The sequence below is a fragment of the Patagioenas fasciata genome, chromosome 10 (assembly GCF_037038585.1).
Source record: "Patagioenas fasciata isolate bPatFas1 chromosome 10, bPatFas1.hap1, whole genome shotgun sequence".
Lineage (NCBI taxonomy): Eukaryota > Metazoa > Chordata > Aves > Columbiformes > Columbidae > Patagioenas > Patagioenas fasciata.
The window spans coordinates 20,105,304-20,132,063 of NC_092529.1; the positions used below are offsets into that span (position 1 = coordinate 20,105,304).

Below are 26,760 nucleotides of genomic sequence, written 5' to 3' on the forward strand. Positions count from 1 at the left end.
AATTACTCAGGCCTAGCAATGCTGGTTTAAGTGCACTGTCAGAAAACACACGTTCTCCTTCAAACCCAACTTGGATGAAGTGTCCTGACTTACACTAGAAGCCATAGCATCTGATGGTAAGTTTTTTTCTACCCTTATCATAATATTATCATTATTTATCTCAACTACAGCTATAGTGAGACTCTGAAGAATGTTTTGCAAGCTCCGGCAGATTATTTTTGTAGATTTGATATTGGGTACAGCCAAAGACCAGAAGAACAGCTCCTTTTTGGGGAGACATAGAAGGAAATGCAACATCTACTCCCATTTGCAGATCCACGTATCAATCACTTCCACTGTTTTAAAACTGGGCTAAGAGTATGCAAAGAGTATCCAGCAAAACTTTCAATAATTAAATAGGTATCATAGCCAAATTTAAAAGAATTTTTCCATTCTATTATCTGCTGAAAGAGGCCACAATGAGTAATATACAAGTTTCTGACTTTGCCTGGCACTTATGTGAAGCCCAAAATACTACGCTGAGACACTAAGGAACTGAGAGCTACATACGAGATGTTGCTTGGGCAGGACATTGCTTGTCTGATCCCTGCTCTCCCTGCAATGCTGCTAACACTGTGGTACGACACTGGAACAGAACTACATGGTGTCCACAGCTCAATACCCTTCAGATGCTAAGTGCTAAGAGAGTATGCCTAAAACCTCCACATTTTTCCAAAAATTTTCCAAAAATCACACTTAAAACCCCTCTTATTTTGTTCCACACACATCATCAGACCCAAGTGACTTAACTCTGCTCGACCTTAAGGACTGAATTGTTTAACTCTTCGCTTGTTTTGTTTTTCCATTACCCATTCTGAGGTTTATATATCTGTAAACTGTAATAGGAGTGCTCTCAGCAGAAGTGAATTTTGCCCTACATAATTAAAAAAAAGCAGTAATAAACTCCTAGGAAGGAATGAAACTTCAGCACTTAAACTCAAAAAGCATCATGTTCTTCTACCCCAATCTCAGCTTTACCAGATTTCTGCAATAAAACTAAGAGGAAATCCATGACAAAGGACAGCTTAGCATCCAGTTCTTTAGCTTTCACTTTAATATGTATGTTTTGGAAATCATTGAGGTTATGTGCACGGTAAAACCTGAATGTCTCCGCATGTGGTTGTCAAGGTAGGAGTGATCTCCTTTCCTCTTTACATGAAACAGACACCGATCAGACTGACATTCTGCTATAGCTGTGCTTCAGATGCATAAGCAGTCTCCAATGAATTTGTTTTAGAAAAGCTCTGAATTCGCCTAAAACCTGACAAACCCTGGCAGCAGAGAAGTGTGCACAAACCCCCATCACTAGAAATAGGGCTCTGGGAAAGTCACTGGCCACAACCTGAAATTAGCATGTCTACATGCATTCAAACACCTTCCGAAACCATCCCATGCCATACTGCACTCTGTAAAGAAAATGTTAAACACACAAATAGTCATAATGTAAAAATAGGTGGGTTTTTTACCTTGAAAGAGCATAGTCTGGCTAAAGTCACTACGCATTTCATTTCGGCAAACTGCTTGAACTCTGAACAGATAAAGGATGTCAGGTGAGACATGGCTAATGATGGCCTTCTGTTTAAAAAAAATAGATATTATTCAGTTTTTTACCCCCACAGTACTGTCCACGATCAGTTTGAAATATATAAAGCATTGTGCTAACACAGGACATTTCTGCCATATAAAGACAAACTTATTTCTAAACAGAAATATTCAATGGTCCCTGGGAAGAGGGCAAGGCCAAGGTCAAGGGACTTCCCTGGGATAAAAGTGATGCAGCCAGACTTTGCTGACTCTGCCCACGAGAAAGAAATGAACACATCCCACACCTACTCTCGTGACAGCCTTCACGCCTGAAAATCTCTGCTCTCCTCCGAAAAATCTAAACCCCAAATCATTTGGTCTTTCAGGAATTAAAATGAGATTTTTATAGGTGGAGATCCAAGTCCCAAACCTGGAATAAGCCCATAAAAATCACTGTATGTTCAAAGTGATGATTTCTTTTGCAACAAACTAGCTGTGGCAATTTGAAGCTGGCAGCCTGTGTAACGTAATGGCTTGGCACCCTGGACTGGGGTGTCCCTGGAACTCTTACACCTGAGACATTGCCTTGCTGCCTCCCGGCTACTCCTGTCCTGCCTTAGTCCATGGTCACATCAGCTCATGTCTTGCAGCAGTAGCTGTGTGGGAGACTTGAAATACCAGCGATCCCTTCAGCAGAACACTGTCCAGCTCTGTTTCAAGACAGGACAGCCCAGCTGCCTCTGCCAGAGCACTGAAAGCAAATTGCCCTTTCCTCAGAAAAAGAGTTTCCTTTTTCTTTTGCCTCTAAAATAGACTAGTTGTCATTGCTTTCTTTACCTCCAAGCTCTGCTGCACAGCACAGGGTCTCATTGCAATTTATTTCCAAGCTATCACTCCATCACATCCCCTGCACTTTTAATTATTTCTTTTTCATAAAACAGGATGCTGTGACTATGCCCACCTCATTTTTGCTGATTAAGGCTCTCCTCCTTATACCTGATTAAAAAAAATCTCCCTTAAGAGTGTGAAGTTATGACAAGAGAGAGGTTACAACACATCATAACCTTGGGTGCCTTTCAATAGATTCCTTTCTGATTTCGTGAGGCACATCGTTCCCTAATGTGACCCAGATAACAACGTCTAGTGGGGAAATTGAAAATATAAATGGAAATGAAGTAAAAGAATCTTCATCTAAGGGAATAAGAGAAGTATCATTGTGTAACTGATTGAATGGGCCCAGAGGACTGTGTATTTGAAAAAAAAAAATGATAACAGTCATTACGAATAACACTCTGTGCTGCTGCATTTTTCATGTGCATATACAATTACTGAGTTCATTATTCTAGAGGCTTTCTTTGATTAACAATAAATGGAGGCCTTTCAGACCTGAATATGTCACTTTGATTTTATATGCAGGGAATGTTAAAGACCGGTACAATACTTGCTTCCACTTAGACAAGAATGACAAGCAGATCAAATCCTAAATGGAGGAGATAGATCAGTGTTTCCATCTGTGCTGGAACTGTCTTGCCCTTGCCTCTTTTTGTCCCCCTGCAGATGTAGGCAGCGCTTGTACAGGGCACTCCGCAATAATCTTCTAGCCCTGACCATGCAACTCTACTGCTGGCAGCACCTACTGACACAACACTGCTCCACAGACTGCAAGGGGCTACACAGAGTGAAAAGCCTGAGCCCAGGAACAGATTTTGGGGGATTGGGCTTTTAATGTGAAAATCTGTGAGCTGGATACAAGCCAAAAGGTATTCCGAGCCTAACTATTTCCTGAGCCAGCTGCTTCTCAGCAACAGTATATGAGGATTTAGTCCTTTATGCACTCACATAAACTATAAATTCACACTCCAGTGTTTTGCGTAGTCTGTTAGGCAACATTCAGCTAATGCTGAACATTTTCATAGCAATTCATTGAGAATTAAACTCTACCCTGCCTGTAAGCTAACAACTACTTTCCTCCTCTACTTCCTTCTACCGAGAAAATAACAATATAAAGATAACTTGATACATATGTCTGGGGTTGATGCTGTGGTTTTACCAGGTCCTTGTCACTGTCCTTGGTGAAAGTCTTCTCCTTTTCATCTTCATTTTTAGTCCAGCTATATGAGATCATGTAGTTCATGATCGGAGGGTGGTAGATGGTTTCTGGTTGGTTCCAGGTTACAAGTAACGCTGTCCTGTTCACAGGCTGCACTTTCATGTTGACCGGGGGAGTGCTGCAAGCTGAAAAAAAAAAATATGAAAGGAATAAATATGAAGCTCTCCTAAATAAATAAGAGAGAACAGACAGGAAGAACCGTACCCCACTTTAAGAGCCAGGTTTTCCCTTTAATGCCCTGGCCTACAGTAATAGCTTAGCCTGCAATCCACTGAGACCAATGGGATTTAATACCACCTGCAGCTGCTTTCTGCTCTCCAGAGTAAAGGGAGCGAGAGAATCCATTCTCTGCAGGCAGCTTGCTTAGTTCTTGACTTAGTTTCAGTCCTGACATTTGCACATACACTTTAACTTGGTCACTTAAGAGCTCCGCACTGGAACATCAAGAAGTTCACCTACACTAGAGCCCCAGCCTCCCCGGCCCATAGTCTCCTGCTGTATGAAGGGGATAAACACTCTGGTGTGCTTTGGAGGCCCTGGAAATCATTGGAACCTCTGAAAATGTGACATTACTGGGTCAGTAAGCGTTGTTCTCTTAACCCAGTACATTTTTGTACATGAGCAGAAGTTACTTTATACTCCTCTTCCTATGTATTTTCCTCCACAGATTCTCAGCCATTTGGCAGAAATGTATCACCAGCACAGGGCAGTGGTGCTTGGTGGCCCTTGGCCATTTCCCTCTCATAGCAGGCAGGGGAACCCTCCAGCCAGGCTCCCAAAGCTGTGCCTTCCTCACCCTGCCTGCAGCGGGGAGACACAAGTTAATCCTCACCCCTGCTTAAGTTGGTGGGGACGTCAGCATAGGAACGGCTTAACCAACGGGCAAACCCACAGTCTCTGCTTGCTGCAGACACCAAACCCAAACTTCTCCAGGGAAGACCAAACCCAGGCGCCAATCTCAGCCCGTACACTTCAGGAGTGGGGTGTGCACAGGCAACTCGCAGCTGCTGGAAACTGTTCAAGCCATCGAAATGTAGATGTCAGGGTACAGAAGGAGAACACTAGATGGCACTCATATGCTATTGAAAATGTACATCATGCACTTCCCAAGGATAAAGAATTTAGATTTTTTTCCAAGCTTTAAAAATCACATTTAAAATACACCATTCAGGAGTGATTCTCACATTCTCTTTCCCAATATAAACTCTGAACCAAGAAAAATCACTTGTAATGATACCTAAACACATGTGTCACGGCAAAGGAGATGGTCTCTTCTGCAAGGGAAAGTCAAAGTGTCACCCAGCCCATCACAATGACACTGTTTGCAGAATTATTTTTCCCAATACGACTTTTCCATTTAAAACCAACACATTCAGCTTGCTTGCTCTCAGCAGGTATGTGACTGCGTGTATATCTGGCCATTATTTTACTTCTAAAGAGTCCTGGCAACACTGAAGGAGAGAAATGTCTATTCCTATGCCTGAACTTGCAGGTTGGTCATGTAGCTCTGCTGTTGCATTCCTGAAATAGCTGCAGTTCCTAAATAAAAATGATTAAATGCTGTAAACACCAGTGTTACCAATACAATAGAAAAATACCTGTCAAATGCATTTGTGCAGTTATAACTCACTTTTGGTAGCCAGCCTGAACAAGAGAACATGTATTGCAGAAATATGGTTGGGCAGGAAAGACCTTTGGTGTTTGCTCCTTGCCAAGGGTGGTGACAATCTTGCAGTTTCGCAGCCGTTCCTTCTGCTCAGCCCAGAAGGATGATTCAGAAAAGCAAACAAATCCCGCAATACTTTAAATCACTTTTTATTGACAAAATGAGTAAGAGGTTCTATTTACACTGAGTAGCAGGGGCCAAAATGGCATTCTGCTGGCAGTACCACAAAGCCAGAAGCAACGCCTTGGTTTGCTGTCGCAGACCCCTTCCCTTCTGCTCCTTCCTGGTCTCTGTGGGGACCTGGCCAAGAGGGCACAGCTGAAAGCAGTCACTGTTGTCAGTATTTACAGAGCTTCACAATCCTTGGCTGCCTCTCTGTACTCAGCTCTTTCCGCTGAGATAGTCAGATCAATTCTCACTGACATCACTGTTTATTGATAACTGCACCAATAAATCATAACTCTCCCTTTGAAGCCCTTTGTCATCACAGAATTACACTTCAACATGCCAGGCCGGCCTTTACTGCTCCACCTAATCAAATCACAGCAGAGCTGGGAGCCCAGGGTGAAGGACTACCCAGACCTGAAAGTCCTATCTGGTCCTCCTGCTCCAGGAGGACATGTAGAGATTTATATATTTAAAGTAATCATGCATCAAATTGTATTAGAAATAATTCAACCAGGTAACCTTCACGAGAGGCAGAGAGATCTGCCTTAATTGCAATGCCCCTCTGAACCATGGTGAGCCAGCTGGTTTTCAGACAAGGACCCAAAGCCACCCTAGGGAGAGGGCACTGTCACTTCCTCTATTCCATGCCACTCTGCTGCCAGCGTCAATGTCATTCGTGCGAATCAGAGGAAAGCAGCGGGTATTTCCCAAGGGTAAACAGGAGACTCACAGGCTCCAACTTAGGAGACCCTCCCTCCCCTGCACCCGGATCCAAGAGGGACAGGAGCGCTGCTCTGCAGCTGAGTGACTCCAATGGCTTCACCCAGACAAGTTTCGACTAAGATAAATTGTATCCACAGCATGCTAAAAGGAGACCTGATTTACAATGCTGCTGTTTCACAATACATATTACAAAATTTTCATGACTTAGTATGACTTTTTTCCAATCAGGCCTCGGCACATCGCAACCTAATGTAATTAAGTAATAACCAACCTCTTCTGTTCAGCCACCTTTTTTTTTTTTCTTTTTTTTTTAAACGGCTTATGAATGGGCAAAAAAGACATCTTTTTTTTATAAAATGAAACATATGGTTTTATTAATTTAACCAAACCTTCTCAGGACACAATGGAATTAAAAAAAACACATTTGATCCAATAATTCAATTTGATGATTTAATTAAAGTGATACATAATAACACAGCAAATGTCTGAAAGGCAAGAAAAAAAGGTGCAATGATTTGACCATCTATAAAACAACTGGCATTTTCCAGACATCTAATTTTCCTTTCAATACTCTGTGTGCCTTGGATTTTCAAAAGGAGATTAAAAGAATTGCAGGCTCCTTGCTTGCCTTTTTTTTCCTGGATGCTAAAGAGCCTCTAGTGAGTTTGCAAAATGTCCAGCTGAAGGACAAACAGAAATACAGAAAGTGGTCGGGACAGGGAGGGAGAACTTTGCATCCTCCTCTGAATTGAATCAGGACACACTAAAGAGAAACACAACCTGTCAATTCAGGATTGCTTGATAAAAAACTGAAATCAACAGCCAGCATCATTTCACATTGAAATAGCAGATCTCAGCCATTTTTAGAAAAAAAAAAAATATTACTAATGCTCTCTTTTAAATTCAGATCCTAAGGGATAATAAAAATATTAAGAGGGCTTTCAGGACGTCTTTATGTGGTGTAGTGCAATACTGAGCAGATATACTGAACTGGCCCTGCATAGGTCTAGCAGGACACCCAAGCCATGATGTCCTGGTAGGCCACCACTGGTGCCAGGGCTCCTGAAGGCAGAAAGGTCTTGTAAGAGCCACAGGCTACAGCTCAGAGGTGCCCAATGGGCAAGGACATTGCTGGCACCAGGGGCTCCCAATGGGCAAGGACATTGATGGTACCAGGGGCTCCCAACAGGCAAGGACATTGATGGTACCAGGGGCTCCCAATGGGCAAGGACGTTGGTGGTACCAGGGGCACCCAATGGGTGAGGACGTTAGTGGTACCAGGGGCACCCAACAGGCAAGGACGTTGGTGGTACCAGGGGCACCCAATGGGCGAGGACGTTGGTGGTACCAGGGGCACCCAACAGGCAAGGATGTTGGTACCAGGGACACGACTTACAGTGATGGCCAGAGCAGGGCATATCTTGGACCTCTCAAAGTGAGAAAAACCCCAAACCCTCAGCCTCCCTGAACTGTGACCCTGGCAAACACACCGGTTCCTGCCTTACGGAAAACTCCTGCAGAAGAGGGAGGTTGCGTGGGTGCATCTGGAACAAGAAGCCCTCTGACCTGACACGGGGTGGCCTCAGCGGCGTTTCCAGCTGTTGGCCATGTGTGGGGATGTCTGGGAGCTCGACACCTTCTTTTCTCAGCAGATCAGCTCACTGGGGAAGGCAGGGGGCAAGCCAGCATCTTAGCTACCCTTGTCTTCCAGGGCTCACTCAACCCTGGAGAAAACCTGTTCACCATTTGCAGACAAATGTAGCATGCTAATACACTCCTAAATGCTGGCCAGGCCAGCCATACAGCAGAGAATTATTTTCTTCATGTTAAAAACATTCCAATGGGCTGGAACAAACAAAATTAATTTAACAACTCCACATTCATCTCTCCTATAATTTGATTTGCATGTTGTATTTGGCTACGCAACCTCCACGAGGCTTTCCTAACTGAAGCCTGATAAAGCTTAATCAAAAAGCTCCTGGCAGCTCTGTTTCAGAGTGCTGAAAGACAAAAAGGGGGCTTATTGTTTTGCAAAAATTAACCACTGATATTAAGATATACCCATGAAAGCAGAAAGGGCATGTAAGAGAATATTACAGCTTTTTTTTTGTTTGTTTTTTTGAAGAAGAGCCACATTTATCTTTCAAAGACAGAAATGCAAAACCAGCCAAACTTTCTGGATTTCATCGTGCCTTTTGCATATGCTACCTGCAGTTACAAAAAGAGCTATTTAGGGAAAGTTACAGCGAGCATAAGAACCATCTATTTGGTTATTTCTTGTATACCTTCTCCCTGTAAAACAGGTGCCTTATATGATGAATCCAGTGGCACTGGGCTCACAGGGAATTATAAAATCCTCTAAAAAAATGTTCTAACTTAGCTCTTCCATGCATAAAAATGTCACCACTTTAAAGGCAGTTATTTCTAGCTGTGCTATGCCCACTTTTGGAAAATCCCACTCTCTCCCTCCTGCTGCGTGTCTCAGCAATGCAAAACTGCCATTCCTCTCCTGGGTACCAGGGGATCCACGTCGTGTGATAAAAACCTGACGATTTTCAGCACAGAAAAGCAACGTGCCTGTGAAGTCCTGAATCCCTAATGGCGAGATGGGCAGGGATCTTCTGAGGCAATTCATGTGACAGGTGGCAGGGAACAGTGTTTCCCCCTTACAAAGGAGGGGCACAGAGGGTTTTAGATGGGGCATTTCTTCCTATGTGCTCAGTAGGAGAGAAATTGAGAGGTCAGTATGAGGGTTTTCTGCCTTTCTTCCCCATAAGGGCAAAAAAGTGGGTGGCCAAGCTCTTGGGGGAGGAAGGGTGTTTTGTTTCTTTCCCCCCTGCCCCAGCACTGGGAAGGAGTCGGAAGGGCTGGTCCTTCAGGACAGACGGACCACTTGCTGCCACAGCTGTAAGCAATGCCCAACTCAGCCACAAGTTTCCAAGCTGATTTCAGAGAAGCCTGAAAACTGTCATGGATGACTGTGCTATTGGTAAAACACCGCACTGAGTTCACTCAGTCCTGCAGCCCCCAGGAACCCAAGTGCAGACAAGACAAAAGCAATGCCACCAACAAAGGCAAGAAAAATACTTCAAACTATCTGTGTATCTATATACACACACATACATTCCTCCTCATTATTAGATCCTCAGAACTTCAGATAAGCCCTGAAATGTAGAAGTATGAGTTATACTGCAATGAGAGAACTCACACTTGCTTTCAGTGCCACACCACCAGTGTCACGGCAAGGGAAGTGACACAGTGCCAGGTTTGGCTGCCTTGCACTGGGGTGGCTCAGTGGAGATGCCTGGGAAGAGACTTCGATCCATAACAAACTACAGCATTCTTTGGGCTGTCAGATTCAATCTCAGAGTTCAGCGAGGGCTGTGCTCCCAAAGGATAACAAATAGACTACGAGGATCATACGCAGCGACAACACAGGCTTTAATACATAGAAAAGTGCTAAGAGGCATACTTAAAACATTTTCCTTCTCTCCTTTTACTAAATGTTTGCAATTTTTTTGCTTTGCTTTTAGTGTACGTTGTTAACTTCTCGGAGTGCTTATAAATGACATTATTAATACATAAGGATAATTGCTTTAAAGAGAAGCACACATTTTTCCTTTACCTTTGCCTGCACTTTGCCAGCAGGCATTTGCAGGCTCCAGAGCATGCTCTACACACAAATATTTGTGTTGATCTGCTTCAATCCACAGGCAGAATATAGCTAGGAGACAGACTATTTATCTTCCCTGCTCTTACCATTCACTATGCTAAGAACACACAGGGTTGTTTCTTAAGGTGTGAGGGACATTGACAGACCGCACGCTTGTTTTATGAGCCCTGTGAAATAACCTCGTGAGCACTTCTGATGGAGGGGCTCTGGGCAAACTGGGTTTTGCCCCTCTACTGCCTGCCCATTTCCTGAGCTGAAGGCACAACCAGCATCTGGATTAATTCCTGTATGGCTTTCTTTGTAGCATTTGAGTTTCCATGGCATCAAAGCAACAGACCCTGTTTTACTGAAAGGCATGGACTGTGTGTTTTACTACTCTCTGTTTGAGCCTAAATATTTCATATATTTCATAAATACCATTTCTGTAGCTGCGGCCTGAATCCCTAGTGTGTGTGGATCAGCCGTGCACCATCGGATGCCATGCTGGGCTGATGGCTGCCAAGGGTCTGCCCCACAACTTCTGTGTTTATACTGCACACACGGAGGGTGATTCGTGTTTAAAATGTACACCTGTGTCCTTATTTATATAGCGCGTCTGACGCAACACATGTGATCACAGTCAGCAGCATGTGCTGTGTCAACAGGGGGAGACAGGAGGATTCCTGCCAGAAGGACACGTATTTGCCATGTTAACCAAGACACCCTTCCCGATGTCCTGGTGAGGGCTGCTGGGACTACGGAGCACAGGAAGAACAAGTCAACAGGACAGGTAGAGCATCTCGATACGTGCCTGATGGATGCCCAAAATCAGACCCGGAAAGCAGCTTCCCTTTCATGGCTTTTGGAGGCTTTTTCCAATACAAGGGACGAGCTACAGGCATTCATGGTCCAAAGTGCTGTCAAGACTGAAATTAAAGTGAGTATTTCTGTGGGTTAAACAGCTGGACCAGTAGGTGGATAGTGCAGAAAGGAATTCCCTGCAGATGTAAATGGAATAAATCATCAAGCTCCCTTACAAGTACTTAGCTCTTCCAGCTTCAGTGGAAGCTGTGAAACCAAACCATACTTAAACTTTCACACTGAATTCCTCTTGCTCTTTTGGTTTGGCCCCTTCATAATGTCTAAACAAATGCAAGCATTTACTTACTGTTTGTTAGGAAATCTAGTGTCATGATGTCTACTACATTCAGGCATGACACACATGCTGCTCACATTACAATGACACAGAAGTTCCTACAGGTGAAAACAGAAGTCTGCAGAACAGAGCCACTGCAAGAGGAAGCATGAGACCTATTTTCAGATACCATTTTGTATCTGATTCACCCTCAAAATGGGTCAGGCTTTTTCCTGAAACACTTTGCTTTCCACCTGCAACTCTTTTGGGAGGCACCAGCCTGTCCTTTCCTGTTTTCGCATGATGTGCTCCAAGAGAACCATGCATATGAGGACCCAGCATTGCAGAGCAAGACATGGATGTGATGGAAGGGATGCGATTCAGATGAAGCACACTGATTTCTGCCTAAAATGTGATTACAGCAGGTGCTCAAGGTGCACGTCAAAAGAGACTCCTGCAACAATAGGTGAGCACATTTACTTGGAGCACTGAGCCATAGTGGCAGCTGGGCAGGTCTACAGTACAAAGAAGATGCAGGGCAAGCAATTACCAGCTCAGTGTTACCACCCTCAAGTGCAACCTTTGCACCGAGCCAGGCTGCTGCACCAGCACAAATCCTAATAACGATGCAGAGATTCATTGGCACCGGCGTACTGCAGTAGGGTGCTGACCTCACTGAAGTGCACAGTCCATGAAAGGGGAATGGAATCGCAAAGGGATAATCTTCGCAACAAAATGAAATTAAAAAGGAAAGTAGGAAAAGTTCAGTCATCCAACGGAACAGGGAAGGAGTTGTTAATCTCCGAAGAAATCAACCTGTAAACAGATTCTTTCAAAGGATAATGATCAGCTGTAACGGTAAACATATAGTAAATTAACTAACAAAAGGCTCTTGGTTATTTCTGTTCTCCTCAAGTAAGATTCTTAGAGAAAATAAATAGTTGTCATTTTGCTTTAGCAATTCCAAGTTAAGATTTCAACAACGTATCACTTTATATTTACCATGTTGTTGTTTTGGACAGATTACACTTATTGCTACAAAGTATTTTGTGGTTATTTAGGTTTGACTAAAATACATAAACGACAATCTGCAAGAGTAGAACTGTTCTGCCCAGAATGCTTTTTGGCCTCCCAGAGAGAACCCGAAGGCACGAAGAGACTGCAAAGTTGTTTTGAGAGAGTTCTCGTAAAACATGGGCATTTAGAAAGCAAAAACAAGTTACCGGGAGTAATAATGGAGGCTATAAATGAGACAAATATCTTGTTCTCATTCAGAAACATTGCTGCAAATGCTCTGAACTCTCTGCCTCAAAATGATGATGTTGCTGCACTGAACCTCCAGAACTTGGAGTTCAGCTGCTGCTGCAGCGGGGATGCACTTGGACACGAGGATGCACTCGGACACGAGGATGCACTCGGACACGAGGATGCACTCGGACACGAGGATGCCGTGCCATGCAGAAAAGGCGATACCTTCATAGGAGGCCTTAGTTGCAATTCTGACATCAGGACCTGTGAAACAGTGAACAGTGAAACTGGTTTGCTTGCGCAGTGCTGTGCCTATGATTGCAGGTCGATAGCTGGAGCCATGCCTCTAGTGCAAAGCATGAAAGGAGAGAAAATCCAAATCTCTTCTATGCATGTTTTAGCGACATTAAGTTACAATGTCTTCCAAACTGCGTATCACTACCGATTAACAAAGAATAGTAAGGAAAATGATCGCCTGTACACTACTAGAGAAATGTCCCAGATGTTAATTTAGAGTCCAAAGCTAAGGAAGTTTTACTAGAGTGAATTTATGACTGCTTATTATTTAGCTTAGTCTAGGATCATAATTAAAGATGGTACTCTAAGGCGAATTCCCACTGACGGCAAACAGCATCATTTGAGACTCCAGCAAAGAGTAATCAGACACCTTTGGGGAAGTAATCAGGCATCTGTGAAAGAAAACTCTGATGTCAAGAGCCCCTCACATGGGACACTTGTTTAAGTGTTGTGAGGCTTGCAGCACGTTTAATGAGACAGAAAGGTTAAAGTTGGTTATTTTTTTCCCTAGCATTAAAAAACATTAAGAGAAAGAAACAACATCTGATGGTCCTATTCAGGAGCAAAATAAAATGAGCAAATATTGTTGCACATGGGATACAACCTGAAACAAGGAAATGAAACACCTTTTCCTCCTGAGCTTCCATGGCTGCACCTTTACTGGAGCAGGTAATGTTTTGTAAATACATCTCTGCTTGATGGGCCAATATGTGAAAGTAGTAAGGAACATGCAGACTTAGGTCCTTGAACTGGGTGGACTTTTATGTAAGCACTCTGTCCATTTGTCCCTGAAGAGCAATGTACACTCTTAAACTGATAAATAATTAGCAATCCTTCTAAGTGTAGCTGCTTGAAAGCAGCCCAGGAAGAGGCAGGAGCACAATATGTGATGTGACAGAGCAACACAGTCCTGAGCCACAGAGGACAGGCCAGAGGAGAAAGGAGGTAATTGTAACAGAGATGGTCATGTGCAAAAATCAAACGCTGCCAATGTCACTCATACTTACAGTATCTGAGGAATACTTTACAAATACGTCCCTAATTTAATATGTCTGCAGAGAGAACATCTAACTTTTCAAAACTTTATATAAATCAATACTATAACACTGGTGAGCCCTCTTGTGCATTTTACAGGCCTGTTGATCTACAAGATTTAACAGCAAGATCCACTGTGGAAGTTTCATCTTCTTGAAAAATATTGTTGTATGATGGTTTATTATCAATCCACCAGTTGCTACTATTACATAGCTGAACAGTATTTATCCTGAATGGCATATTTCAGAAATAAGATGTTTAAAGATAATTTGTATGGTTTCCTGAAATAGCTCCAGGGTCAACTTCAGAATTAAGCTTAGCTCATGGACTCTGATTCAGCAGAGGTCTTATGTATATGCTTTTATTCCAGGCATACAAGCAGTCCTCAAGACTGTTGTTTTAAATCTGCTTTTGCCAACAGAAGGAAGGAATGAGATAATGGAACCAAAGAAATCTCTTCTTGCTAGGTACTAACACAAAAGGAAAACGGAGTTTTCACTCCCAAGCAAAAAATTAGCCCTCTACACTATTTCAAATTAGCTAAATTTTTTTCACCACTTTGTGTTCTGATGATTGAAAACATCTTCTCTCCCTTCACTGTCTTTTCAAAGCCAAAATAAGTAGGGAGAGGAGAGCAACCTCAAAACAAAAGGCTGGTAACATTCATATTGGTTAACAAACTGGATCTAAATGCACTGACAGTTTTGGTTGACCTAAAAGAGCCTTTCCCAGAAGACATTTTATTTACAAAATGCCAGCACTTACAGGGCTTTGCTAAGAAAATACTCAAGAGACTGGCATAAAGTGAGAAATAGTTTTCCTCTGATGTATCTGCAGGTTATGCTATTGGTCACAGTCCTGTGACCTGACATAGCTTTGATAGCTGGGAGAAGAGAGACTCCTGTTTGGTGCCAAACCATTTAGGATAACACGTTTGACAACGGACAACTGCAGCGCTGCATCGCTCTGTGCTGATCTGAAATTCCCTATTCACTGGGGAATTCTGAAAATTACTCTGAAAACTATGCAAATTGTTCTGGGCACATTTTCCTCCGAAATAAGGAAGGCTTACATAACGAACGCTACACTGTTTTCTAGATTAGCAATACTGCCCACAGACTTAATAGAGTGTGACAGAGGAAACAAATTGCAAAAATTCACACCGACAAACAAATCCAAACTTCCCCTCCAGAGCCGAAGACCATCACAAACCATATCACCTGGCAGCAAGCAAAAGACACATTTTCACAACCTTGCCTTTTTCTACAACACACAAATCTAAGCACGGGGTGGGTAGAGAGGAGCCAACATGTGACAGCCATTGGTGACATTGCTTAATGCAATGTGGAAAGCGTCGAGATGGAACCATGAGGTGTGCAGAAGAATCTACACAAAATACATATGTTGTGCTAGCCCTACACTCTTACATTTGTACGCTAGACAGTCTGGTTGAGGAGCGCTCTGTGCACTCGGCTTCTCAGTGCTTTTGCATGAATGACACTCTATAAAAAGGTACTGTATTTACTAGCTGAATAAACAATAGGTTTTGCTTTCACTCAAGTATTATGACTTCAACTCATCTTATTTATATGTCAGTAGTTCAGAATGTGCAGTGGACCAGGCACATCATCACTGTGGACCAGGCACATCATCACTGTTCACCTTTGTCAAAGAAGGGGCCAGAAACATCCACGCTGTTAGATCTCTGGAACAGCTCTAACTCATCCCAGTAACCTTTGGAGGATACGCTACAATCCATTTTGTGTTAGCAACGCTGCAGCAATCTATTTAAGTTCATGAAAAAAAATGCACCTATTGTCAGCGTCCCCTGGTGTGCACACAACCCAAAAAGTGACAAGTTGACAGAGACAGTACAAAAACAGACCGGTTGCCCAGCCTTTAGCCTCCTAGAGCAAAAGCGCAAAGGAAAAAAATAAATCACTGTCTCCAGCATCACCCCTGCCATTAGATGGCACACTGAATGTTGTCAAGTCACGGGAAATGGGGGAATGCACATTCCCCGCCTGTGGGTCTCTGTTGAGTATGTTGTAAGCTCAAGACAGGTACAAGTACAGAGTGTTACAACACCTGGACATGTTGGGAGAGGACCCAGAGGGAGTTTGCTCAGAAAACCAGTCCCCAAGCTTGTAAAGTGTCAAGCACCCAGGTACCAAGCTATCTAAACATGGACCAATGTTTGTGCAGCTCCCTTGCTCCTGGAGACCGACTCACATGTTAACTAAGCCATGGGCCCTTGGTTGAGTCAAAGTCAACGTGAATCTTTCCAGTTATTCAAGTGCTCCTTCAGCATGAACATTTCCAGCTTCAAGATCAGCATGTTAACTAGAGACCTTAGCATTTGTAATGCTCTGTCAAAATTGTGGGTTTCAGCTATTTACTATGGGGGTGAAAATCACCTAAAGCATTTTTATCATCTTAAAAAACCATCCAGTGAGGCAAGGAATATGCAGGCATGTGGTCAAAACAGTAAAATCTTTTTGAATATTATACCACATTTACCCGAGGTACCTTGGCTGCACTCAAAATAAAAACTAGCCAGTTTTGTCACTTTTAACATAATGTAACCTATTAAGTTTCATCACTGTTCTGGGTAAGTAATACGTACATAGGATATAACTGAAGAAATAAATATTGACACATGTTGCTGTTAAAACACTGATTGAAAAGTGCAGGCCAGAGCATCAGAGCATAGCAGAGTTTCTTCATTGCCAAGATCTCCTCCTCACTTCTGATGTAAATTCTCCGTCCCAAGGCTGCCTTTAATGTACATGAGGTTTGTGTACGTGTATATTATATATATAAAAAATAAGCACACTCACAGAATAATGAGCCCTGAGAAATACACTCTTCCAGCACTCTCTTGGGAGGGTGAGGCTGCTGAACGCAGCTGTTTTCATGATTCACATCCTCTAAAAACTACGCTCTCTGTGCCTGGCCAGGTGAAAATGCCAGGTATGAAAGGGAAGCTTGTAAATCTGCTTAGCTGTTTCCTTCTGGCAAACTCTTCTTTACCTCTGCCCAGAACTGCTTAAGCACCAAGCACTTCTCAAGGCTGAAGACTGGGAAGCACATGTCATTCCTCCTACCTATAAATAATACCATTCAATAAAATAAAGGCAAATAAAGGTAGTAAATGGTATTTATTTCTAGTCTTTTTTTATCCAGTACACATTTCTGTCAGAATTTTTCATGTGCTCCTCTGGCCAGGGCTGTCTGTGCCAACACGACTGCAATCTCCCTCCTGCCCCCCTCCATCCAACTCATTATCCAGTGTCTGACACAGGCAAGCGCCAGCTGCTCTACAAAAAGGCACATGAAACACTTCAGCAAGACATTATAAAATCACTTGCCTAGAAGGAAGAGGTGTTTTTTCCCCGTCACCATTACCAACAGATGGATACAAATGTTGAATTAAAAGGTTGATGGTTTTTCAAAAGTCTTGTTAGTGTAAAAATGAAACCCATAACCACATCTGGATACTCTATTCCCATTCAAACACCCAACGAGTCAGTGCTAATGGGGCCGAAATTTTACCTCTGACCTTTTCCTTTCATGTTTCTCTTTTGTCAGGCATCAATAGGCCCTGCAGCCAGTCAGCAGAAAAAGGGACATCGCCAATTTGACTCACATATTCTGTGACTTTATTGCCATGGCACTTTGTGACAGCGAGTTTAACAGGTAATTGCAGGCACCCACAGGATTAGTTAATTTATTGACAGATACCAACAAGAAATGCCTGCATAACCTGCATTATTTCTTTGGTAGCTCACAGACATCCTCGACACCATTTGACAACAAAGTAGACAAAAAAAATTTTCCTGTTAGTCCAATGTAAAATTCTTAAGTGTAATCTACCTTTGGAAGCTTCTGTGCCAAGTGGATTTTCCAAGATGTCTGTCATATCTTGGCTCCACGCATCCTTCACCGCAGACTTAGACACCTTCCTGTTGTTCAGCTTTTGCTGCGGTCGGAAGTTATTTCTCAGGTACTCCACGGACTTGACGTGGTCTTGCTGTTCGGTGGTGAATATGGAGTAGAATGCCTCCAGCTGACCGCGGCCATCATGGCAGGGGAGAAAAAGGATGTTAATTAGAAAAACAATGCGGTGAAATCCCGGTGGCTGATAAGAAAGTAAAATGGCAGGAAGTAAAACATTGATGCCAAGACTGATAAACCACAGGGGAAGTCAGGCTGCCCACTGAAATCCCTGCCAACTGTCTTATCTTGGCACAGCGCTTATCCTGCCCAACATGAGAGAAGGACTTCTAGCAACCCATGGATGTCTGTCCCGGGCAAGGCAACATTTGCCCTTAGACCTCTTGTCTGGAAGGATTCCATGTGCGACACAGCCACGTCAAACCCTCACCGCTGGCACCGTTTTGTTTCACAGTATTGTCTCAAAAAGTGCTTCCAAGTCATTCCACCCCAAGAGTCTTCTCCAGGACAGGGCAATGCTACCTTATCTCCAAATACCTTGTGAAGTTTAGCTGCCAGGCTAAGCTGCACAGACAGCTCTTGTAGCACTTTTGCAGGAAGGTCACCACAGTTGTCACACCTTTATGGGATGGACAGCCAAACCCATGAGCTCACTTGTCCATGAGCAGGTCAGCAGCAGAGTGCAGCAACCTCAGGACAACCAGCTCCAAGTGCCCTGACCCCCCTACCAACCACTGTTCCCTCTCATATCCAACTACAGAGTGAGAAAAAAATAATGCAGTATAAAGGTATTTAGGCACAGTTAGCACATACTCCTCTGGGAATAAGTTTCCTCTGTTGGATTCAAATCTGAGCTATTTTTAATAAAATGTATTAACCTGTAAGAAGGAACGGTAATTGGAAAACTTTTGTGTTACTTCATATCTTAGTATTTCTTAGAAAGAAATTTCTAGCAAACCAAGGTGAAAATATTTTCAGCTAATGTTTTTCTCACAGCTATCAAGGTCAGTACGGCATTTACTAATAGCTTGTTATCATTCAGGTCAAGAACTAGAATTAGTTATGTTGCTGCTGGAAAGACTGAGTAAGGCAGAGGAGAGAAGGATTCAGTCTTGATATTGTTTACATCAACATCAGCTGCAGATACTGACAGTATGGATTTGGGGAGCACAGAATCGGGCTCAAGACTTTAAAAAAGGACTTGAATTAGTCATAGCTCAATGACAGGTCACTTTCAAAGCTACACCCTTTTCATTAAGTACATCTGCTCTAAAAGCCATGAAGAAGTTTGTGAGAGTCCCAAAACTTGCTAATAGGAAAAACTGTCACTATAGCCTTGGTTCATAGCACTAATAAAAATAATCAAAGAAAGGTGTAACAGAGCAGATAAGCATCCTCCACTGAAGCAAGAGACACTTGCTACCATTATTTAATTTCCCTTCAAAAAGACCCCCCCTTCTAATGCTGCCATCCAGCTGGCTCAGTCTGCTGGGCTTGACAATCCCAGTTATTAGGTTTAAATCTGTGAGATTTCTCTGACCACCAGGGCAGGAGAGAGTCAATTTTACAGATTTCATTTCAAAAGTAAGTCCCCCTGCAGTCGGTTGTGCGTTGCGGAGGATAGTGGAGATAGGTCTAGGAATGTTATCACTGGAGGCAGCACATGGAGAGTGGGAGGGAGAAAGGATGGACCACACAGGTCTAATCCTGAGTTTTGCAGCTCTGCACCAAAACACAAAACCAAGGGAACTGAGTCCTGCTACAAGCAATCACCCCCAAGACAAAAGCACAACTCAGGCTTGTACACTTTTAGCCGTAGCTTCCCCCTCATCATTATAACTTCTAGTGTACCAGCAGGGAAACTGAGGCAGAGGGACAGGATGTTACCAGCAGGGAGAGGTGACAGCCAGCGACCTGTTCCCACCACAGGTGCCAAACCCAGGTACCACTTCCAGTTTTGCAGGTACTGATGGTGACATCTGGCTTGTAATTCTTTTACACCTTAGATGTACGCCCTGCTCCCTGGGTCTCAGCTGCAACTTTCTCTCTGATTCTTCAGAGAAACATCCTGAAAAACCTTGAAAACCGTTTCCTAATGATTAGCAGGAGCCCTTCAGAAGCATTGATGGGAGCGTTAAAAAAGGGGTAAAGGGACTATTATCTTACACTTTTGTCTTAAGAAAAGAAACCAACAGATGATCCTGCTATGCCCTTCTGTGAAAGCACAGACCAGAATTCTTGTGCATCTTCACTTATCTTTTGCACTTCATGCACTGGAGTAAGTTTTGATGAAGCCAGCTAACAGGGCTTAAGGTTACTTTATAAAAGCTCAGGAACTTGGATAGCAACTGCTCCTCTGAAGTCAAGTCTCTAGGCTTATATTTCCATGGCATTAATTGAATTTTTAAACTTTCAGAGAGAACTTTTAAAATATTTTCTTCTGGCATGCTACCTTGGGGAGGTATAATTGCATTTTAACAACTGCCAATTCAAATACGATTTTTAACCTTCCCCTTTTTATGTGTTGAAGTATATATAAGTCACTTCAACTTCATTTTTACTATAAAAATATTATCTACCACAAATGAGAAATTAATTTATCTATAGCTGACAGAAAAAAAATAAGAGCTGCAGTCAAGGAGCTACATTCATGCTCTTCAAGGAGTACAAGCGCTCCCCTTCAGAAGAAGAAATGAAAAGCTCTTATAAGACTATTGTAGATAGAGGGAAACTTGATCTAAAACTCCAAGTCATGTAATTACAAACCAATAAAGCCTGATGTGCAGCTTTCTAGGGGTTGGATATACAAATGGCAATTAAAAATACCGAAACCGTTATAAGCACAATGAGATACTCTGAGGTATGCATTACGAGAGATAATGCAGTGCTTTGGGTCATTGAACGCACTTAGCTTTACAATGCATCTGGCAGGGTGACATGGCTTATCCTATTTTGTTGTCTAATTATCGGGAAAGATGATGATGATGGAGCACTGAGAATAAAATAGAGAAGCCTCCACAAATGGATCACTTCAGTACTGTCCTTTTTACAGCAAGGTATTTTGCACAAAAGCAAGGATTTAATTGGAACACCAACAAAGCTTAAACAATATCACTTTCCTCCTCTGGGATTACAGACCGCTTCACGGGTTTTCTGATGAAGAAGGTTAAACTATGGCAATGGATTATGTTGCACTGCTTCTGTTAGAGGAACAAATAATAATCATAGCAATGGCAGGGTGGTGGGCTAGAACTGCCAAGGGGAAGAATACTATTTTTTATTCCACATGTGTTGTAGCATCAATGAAAGCCTGTCTACATACAGAATTCCCAGCCCTTCAACCACGCATGCATAAAGCAGCACAATGCCAAATTTTAAAGGCTTGACTTGGCACAGTTACTGTTGTACAGCACAGGAAAGAAGCTATGCTAGGATAAAGTACCCTTATACCATTATAGTGATGGCTATAATTGGTATTTATCAGTTAATTTGCATTTGCTGAAAAACAAAAAAGAAGTCATGACCCACCTGATGTGTATACAGGGCATAAAACTGAGCGTGGGCCAGGCCTTGCAGCTACCATATAAACAGTAAACTTATTGATGTAGTGAAAAGCTACAAGGGATTGCAAGTATCCTGCAGGCAAGGCCAGAATTCAAAATGATCTCAACAATCAGACAAATAGCCTGAAAAAAACAAAGGGTCCGATTCAACCGGGACCGTGTGCAAAGAGTCCCACGCTTTGGCCAGAACCGAGGGCTGCATGAGAGCACGATGTGCCCAGAGCTGCTAGAGACAGCCCTGGGGAAAGCCTCCAGCAAAGGGGTTCCTGCTGACCAGGAGCTGAATGTGGACAATAACGTCACGCTTTTGTGACAAAGGCAAAATAACGCCAGCACGGGTGGTCGGAGACAGGAATCGCACCATGTCCCTCAGCCTTGGGAGGGCCCCAGCTGAAGCGCTGTGACCGGTTTTGAACGTGGCACTTCAAAAAAATATGAGAGAGTCTACAAGAGGAGCAATGGGGTCTAGAAAACATGAAAAAAAAGCCTGGAGCAGGGGCATGGTGATCGCCTACCGCCCTTCTGAAAACTTAGAGAACCAGCATCTGCCAGTCACGACCACCCAGCAAACTATTCACTTACGCTTTACAGAATTAGTGCATTTAAAAAGTTTGTTTTCAGTGGTTTAAGCCAGATGAATAAAAGGAAGGACTAACTTCAGCAGGATGGCTTTCTAAGGACAACAGTCTTAAAATGTCAAAATACCCTTAACTGGTAAACATTTGACTCCATCTAGCCATTACTTTATTGGGACCATTCTCCTGCAGAGAAATCCCAGACATTGTGTCTATTTGCATTAAAAGCTGCTATGTGCTAATTTTAAAGATTTGTGCACCAGCTCTCTGAGCACATAATGGCAGCTTTACTGTGTTATAAAAACAGTTAAGCATGGAGAATTAATGGAAAGACGTCTTTTCTAATGTAATTAGTTCAAATTACTAAATCTGAGCAGAACTGAAATCACTCACTTTACTTTGAAAAGAAAGTTTCAATTAAAAAGAATAAAAAGGAACTCCATGTAAATATTTACACCACAGCTTAATTTAATCTTAACAAAAACAATACCAAATAAATCATTGAAAGGAAGCTGGGTTTCATGTTGTACTGTCTTCATAAGACTGATGGCTCATGTTCAGAAACAATATTACTTAAGACAAAAAAAAAAAATCACTGCCACTTCCTTTTTTGTCAACAGAAACATTTTTGTTCTCAAAACTAACATGGCAGGTTTTGAAAACACTTTCTTAAAGAGGGCAAATCAAGAGATGGACTTCACTAACAAAATAAACACACCTGATGGTAAGAAATGGGAACGGGCTTCCGAAAAACGATCCACTCCACGATCTCGCTACACGGAGGAGTAGTCAGAGAACCTGCGTAGCGGTAGTAACTCCCCAGCGATGTCGGCAGAAGGTCCCTCAGCACAAAGGGATCCAGAAAGGTCTCCTTCTCTGTGGGGAAGATTGACAAGCAGAATTACACCTTTTATTTTTTTAACGTGTCTTTAAAACAGACATCACATTGATAGGCAGTCTAACAAGGTGTAATGGCAACAACATATTTCATCATATATATATATATAATATGAAAGATGAAAACACCCTACCAGGAAGGCTCTATAAGAGCTGATGCGTTGATTATTAAAAGAGCAGTCAAAATGCTAGTCAACCCTATAGCAAACATGCACACTCCTATTTAGAAGGCGTGCAGGTGTGAAATGCCCTTGTTATCCCACCGTTTTGTGTTAGCATAGAAATAACACCGTACTCCATGGTTTCAGCATTCAGTAAATGGATCTTCAGCTTGATGGCAGCGAGGGTTCACCAAGACCCAGCGAAAACAGAGCTGGTCCTTGGTAGTTCTGCTTACTGCTGCCTCACCAACGAGCCTCGGGTAGTGCATCCCCACAACAGGGAAAGAGATGCGGGAGCTATCTCAATCCCCCATGAGTTGCTGAGATGGAGGAGGCAGAGCCACACTGCCCAGCCAAACTTCTCCAGGAGGTGCTGGGGGTGAGCTGAGCAGCAGGGCTGGAGGGCAGCGGGACACCTCTGAAGCTGAGCTCCAGCTCAACGTGGTGCTCGAAGCAGCATCCAGGCATTGCTCGTTCAGGACCACCCGCACCCAGCCATGCAGGCGCTGCCCGGGTGCTGCCGGGTGCATCCAGCACAGCACCAGAACCATGTTTCAGAGGTAAAACCGCTGCCCCTTCTCCCTAAGCCAAGAAACTCCTTCCCAATGTCCACCAGTCTGGGGACACAGTCTTTCCCGAGCAGCTCCTTGGACAGCCTGAAATGCAAACCTAAGCACTGAAAGCATTAACGCCAAGTAACGGTGACAAGCTGGTACTATTTAACACTGCAAAGAAAAAGAAATAAATGAAAGGAGGGAACAGCTGCAGGCAAGACAATTTCCCTGCCATCCCTGAGCATTTATCCTCTGCAATTTATGTTGACTCACAGGCCGAAGCTGCCGCTCAGTCTGTGCAAAGGTGTTCAGTGCCCCAGGGCACGCTGACACACGAGGCTCTCCCATACATCTCTGTTCCTCACTTTCTATATACTTTGTGCCTCGAACAAGAGTCCACATTTGGGTAGCAGGAACTCTTCTCTCTCTGTCTCATCAGAGCTGCCAAGCAAACCCACGCTCCCCGCAGCAAAGCGGAGAAGCAGGTAGGCTGGTGATTGACACGTCTTCCAAAGTCAGAAGGAAAAGATAAAGGATGGAGTCTGTGGAATTCACTTCCACATCACCCCACGGTTTTCTAGAAGTCTTGATCAAACCAAGAGTTGCCTACACCTCTGAGCAGCACTCTGATAATCGGGGGGGCTATTTTTTTCCTCCACTATTGCTGCGAGGTGCAAATACATGATGCACTTCAGAAACCTTTCTTCACCGTATCAACAGGTGTGCTATGTTTTCATAGCCTTTAGTGTTCCAAACCGTGAATAATTCTACTAAAGTCAAAGTATACATTGCAAAATGATACTGCAGTCTCTTCATTAACATTTTTTTCCTTCTAATCCAAGCAGGTACCTCAAAAGGAAACAAACAGTAAATTACATCTTTTCCTCTTCATATCATACCTCTGGGAAAAAAAAAGTGTGCTTAGATAATAAATAGTAAAATATATATGATTGGCCAAAGTTCAAAGATATTCTAATCAAGAAGTCATAATCATAGCAAAAGGTCATATTTAATTTGATTGGCTTATTTTTATGCAGGAAAAATTGGTTAGAAAAACTGCAAACTCAGCCACAGGATTTGCTTTCCAAATTCAGCACACATACATCTTCACCGCGAAATGACATGGGTTTTCTGTTTGTGAAACTGTCTGTCTCTATATGGAAGCTGAGCACACGGTGGACCGCTATGAATGTGAAACAGTATTTGAACATGCAAACATTCTCCTTGTGTTAACAGCCAATGACTATATATTAAATAGATGGGATGTAGAGGGACATTTTGAAAAGGGCTTTCCTCTTGTATCTAAGAAAAAATGTTTCAGTTAAAATTAACAATTTAACTATTTTTAACTTTCCTAATCTTTTATTTAGAATGATGGAATCACTTCAGACGCTGGACAAACATTCTGTGTGAAACCGAGAATATGGAGTATCTCTTTATCGAAGGATGGCAGGAGAATGAAGCTCATTTTACACTTTCAAGGATTTTGTGCCATATGCTGACAATATTATATTTTAATAATTAATTGTTCATCAAAGGAAAAGATGAAGAACAGGGATGCTAAATTCAAAGTTATTCAAATTGCAAAAATGAATAATGCATGACTTTTATATTAAATACACACTGTATTAAGTAGTCTACATTTCATCCAACTCTGTCTTTCACTTTTAAACATTTTGAACTACAATATGAATAATCAACCAAGGGAAGCTTATTTAGACAGAGAAATACCTTATTTGAATGCAAACTGGAAATATCCGACTATGATTAAATTTTGGTTATCAATTAGGAAGGGTTTTTTGCTAAGCATTTTGAAAGTCATAGTCAGCTGTGAAAGAAAATATTTCTTGAGGAAAAAGTAGCGTTGCTAATACACAGTTTAAGTAGGGCAGGGTGTACTCGAACTAATTTTTCATGGCTACAAGCAACGCTGTAAATTTTCATTAATGAATCCCAAAGATTAAAATAAAAAAAAAATACATATAATTGGATTAAAATTACAACTAAACCAGATGATAATCAATTGATTATGCTTTAGTAATCTAACACTTTTGAAAACAGATCATTCATTTGTATGACTTCCATTGAGAGGTATGGTGCGGAGTTTTAGAAACCAGAGTCACAAACAGATAGTCATGTGAAGCTTAAAGAAAAAGGGACTCACAAATTCAGGAGTCTATTTCCCATATCCTTCAAGAGTACATGGAAACAGTAAATGCCATGAAGTTATGTTCCTAAGAGCCTGAGACCCTTCTGCAAATGGGATTTTGAAGTCGTGTCACTTTAAAAATTTCAACCTTAAATCGGTTATTATTGTTAACAAAAAATGTAAGGAGAATCATTTGCAAGCTAAGCAACTGTGTTGACTGAATATGGTAGAAATATTTTATATACATACATACGTGTATATACATAATTCCTACTAAACGGGAAATAACAAGGTTGGGAATAATATCAAAGCTCTCTTTACTCTCTTTTCTGACCAGCTCCTCTTTCCCATCTTCAGTGCTTGGGAAAGGCAGGAGTTGGGAACAGACTGGGCAGGGTGAGGAGTTTATAGGGGGTACAAAGTGGACAAGGCTGGGAACTGCATGATCTACGAGACAGTATTTGCTGACAGGTACCACAACAGTAACTGGCGAACAGAAGCAATATCACTCACCAGCAAAAACATCAGTTTACTCCAATATTTCCAGAGAAAAAAAATTAGCAAGTACCACCGACTCATTGTTGACAATTAAGACAATGAATGTGACATTTAATCTACTGAGTGTTCCACAGCATAAAAGGGCAATATTGTACCTTAACTCTTAAATTCACAAAAAAAGAGTTAACAGAGCCAGCTGGTAATATATTTGACCTGATACAACATTCATGTCTACCTCCCATACAGCAACATGAAAAGTAGCACCCAATATATTCTTTGTTCGGGCTGATAAATCTCCCCGCTATTTTGCACAGGACCAAGGGCAACTTTTTGTACAACCCAAGCCAAAGGCAGAGCAATTGCAGGCATGCTTTAAAAAGCTGACCTATTTACACTATTTGTTAACGCACCACCACTAGATGTGAACTAATCCCGAACTGTGCACGGTAGCTTTCCAAGCAAAACCAGATCTTAAAACAGATAACAGTAGTAGATCTCCATCAGCTACTGCAGTTTTCACAAGGTGATGCCAACAAGTATTATATTGCAACAGCCATCAGTTGAACATTTTGAGTTCAAAGACTGGCTTGCTAAAAATACATTCTGCAAAGTGCTGGATAAAGATAGACCTGAATTTTAACCAGACCACTGTAAAGAAAGAGGCTTCTTGAGATATGCAGGTAAACAGCACATAACTATCTATGATCAAAACCCTTTTTAAATCTAACAGGAACTTGGATTGGAGATCACAAGACAATAACTATATGCCAAGTCCATTTATATCTTGTGGAATGCTTTTGGGACTTTCA

General features: G+C 42.4%; 1 protein-coding gene across 1 annotated transcript in view; it reads right to left on the bottom strand.

Annotated features, from left to right (window-relative positions):
• The window catches only part of PTPRG (protein tyrosine phosphatase receptor type G), a 405,613-nt gene that overhangs the window by 77,490 nt on the left and 301,363 nt on the right, over positions 1-26,760 (bottom strand). The window contains exons 7-10 of the mRNA XM_065845638.2: positions 22,411-22,568; positions 17,474-17,666; positions 3,614-3,798; positions 1,506-1,614 (exon numbers count right to left, since the gene is read on the bottom strand). Of these exons, the coding sequence (XP_065701710.1) occupies positions 1,506-1,614; positions 3,614-3,798; positions 17,474-17,666; positions 22,411-22,568 (645 nt within the window). The remainder of the gene's footprint in view (positions 1-1,505; positions 1,615-3,613; positions 3,799-17,473; positions 17,667-22,410; positions 22,569-26,760) is intronic.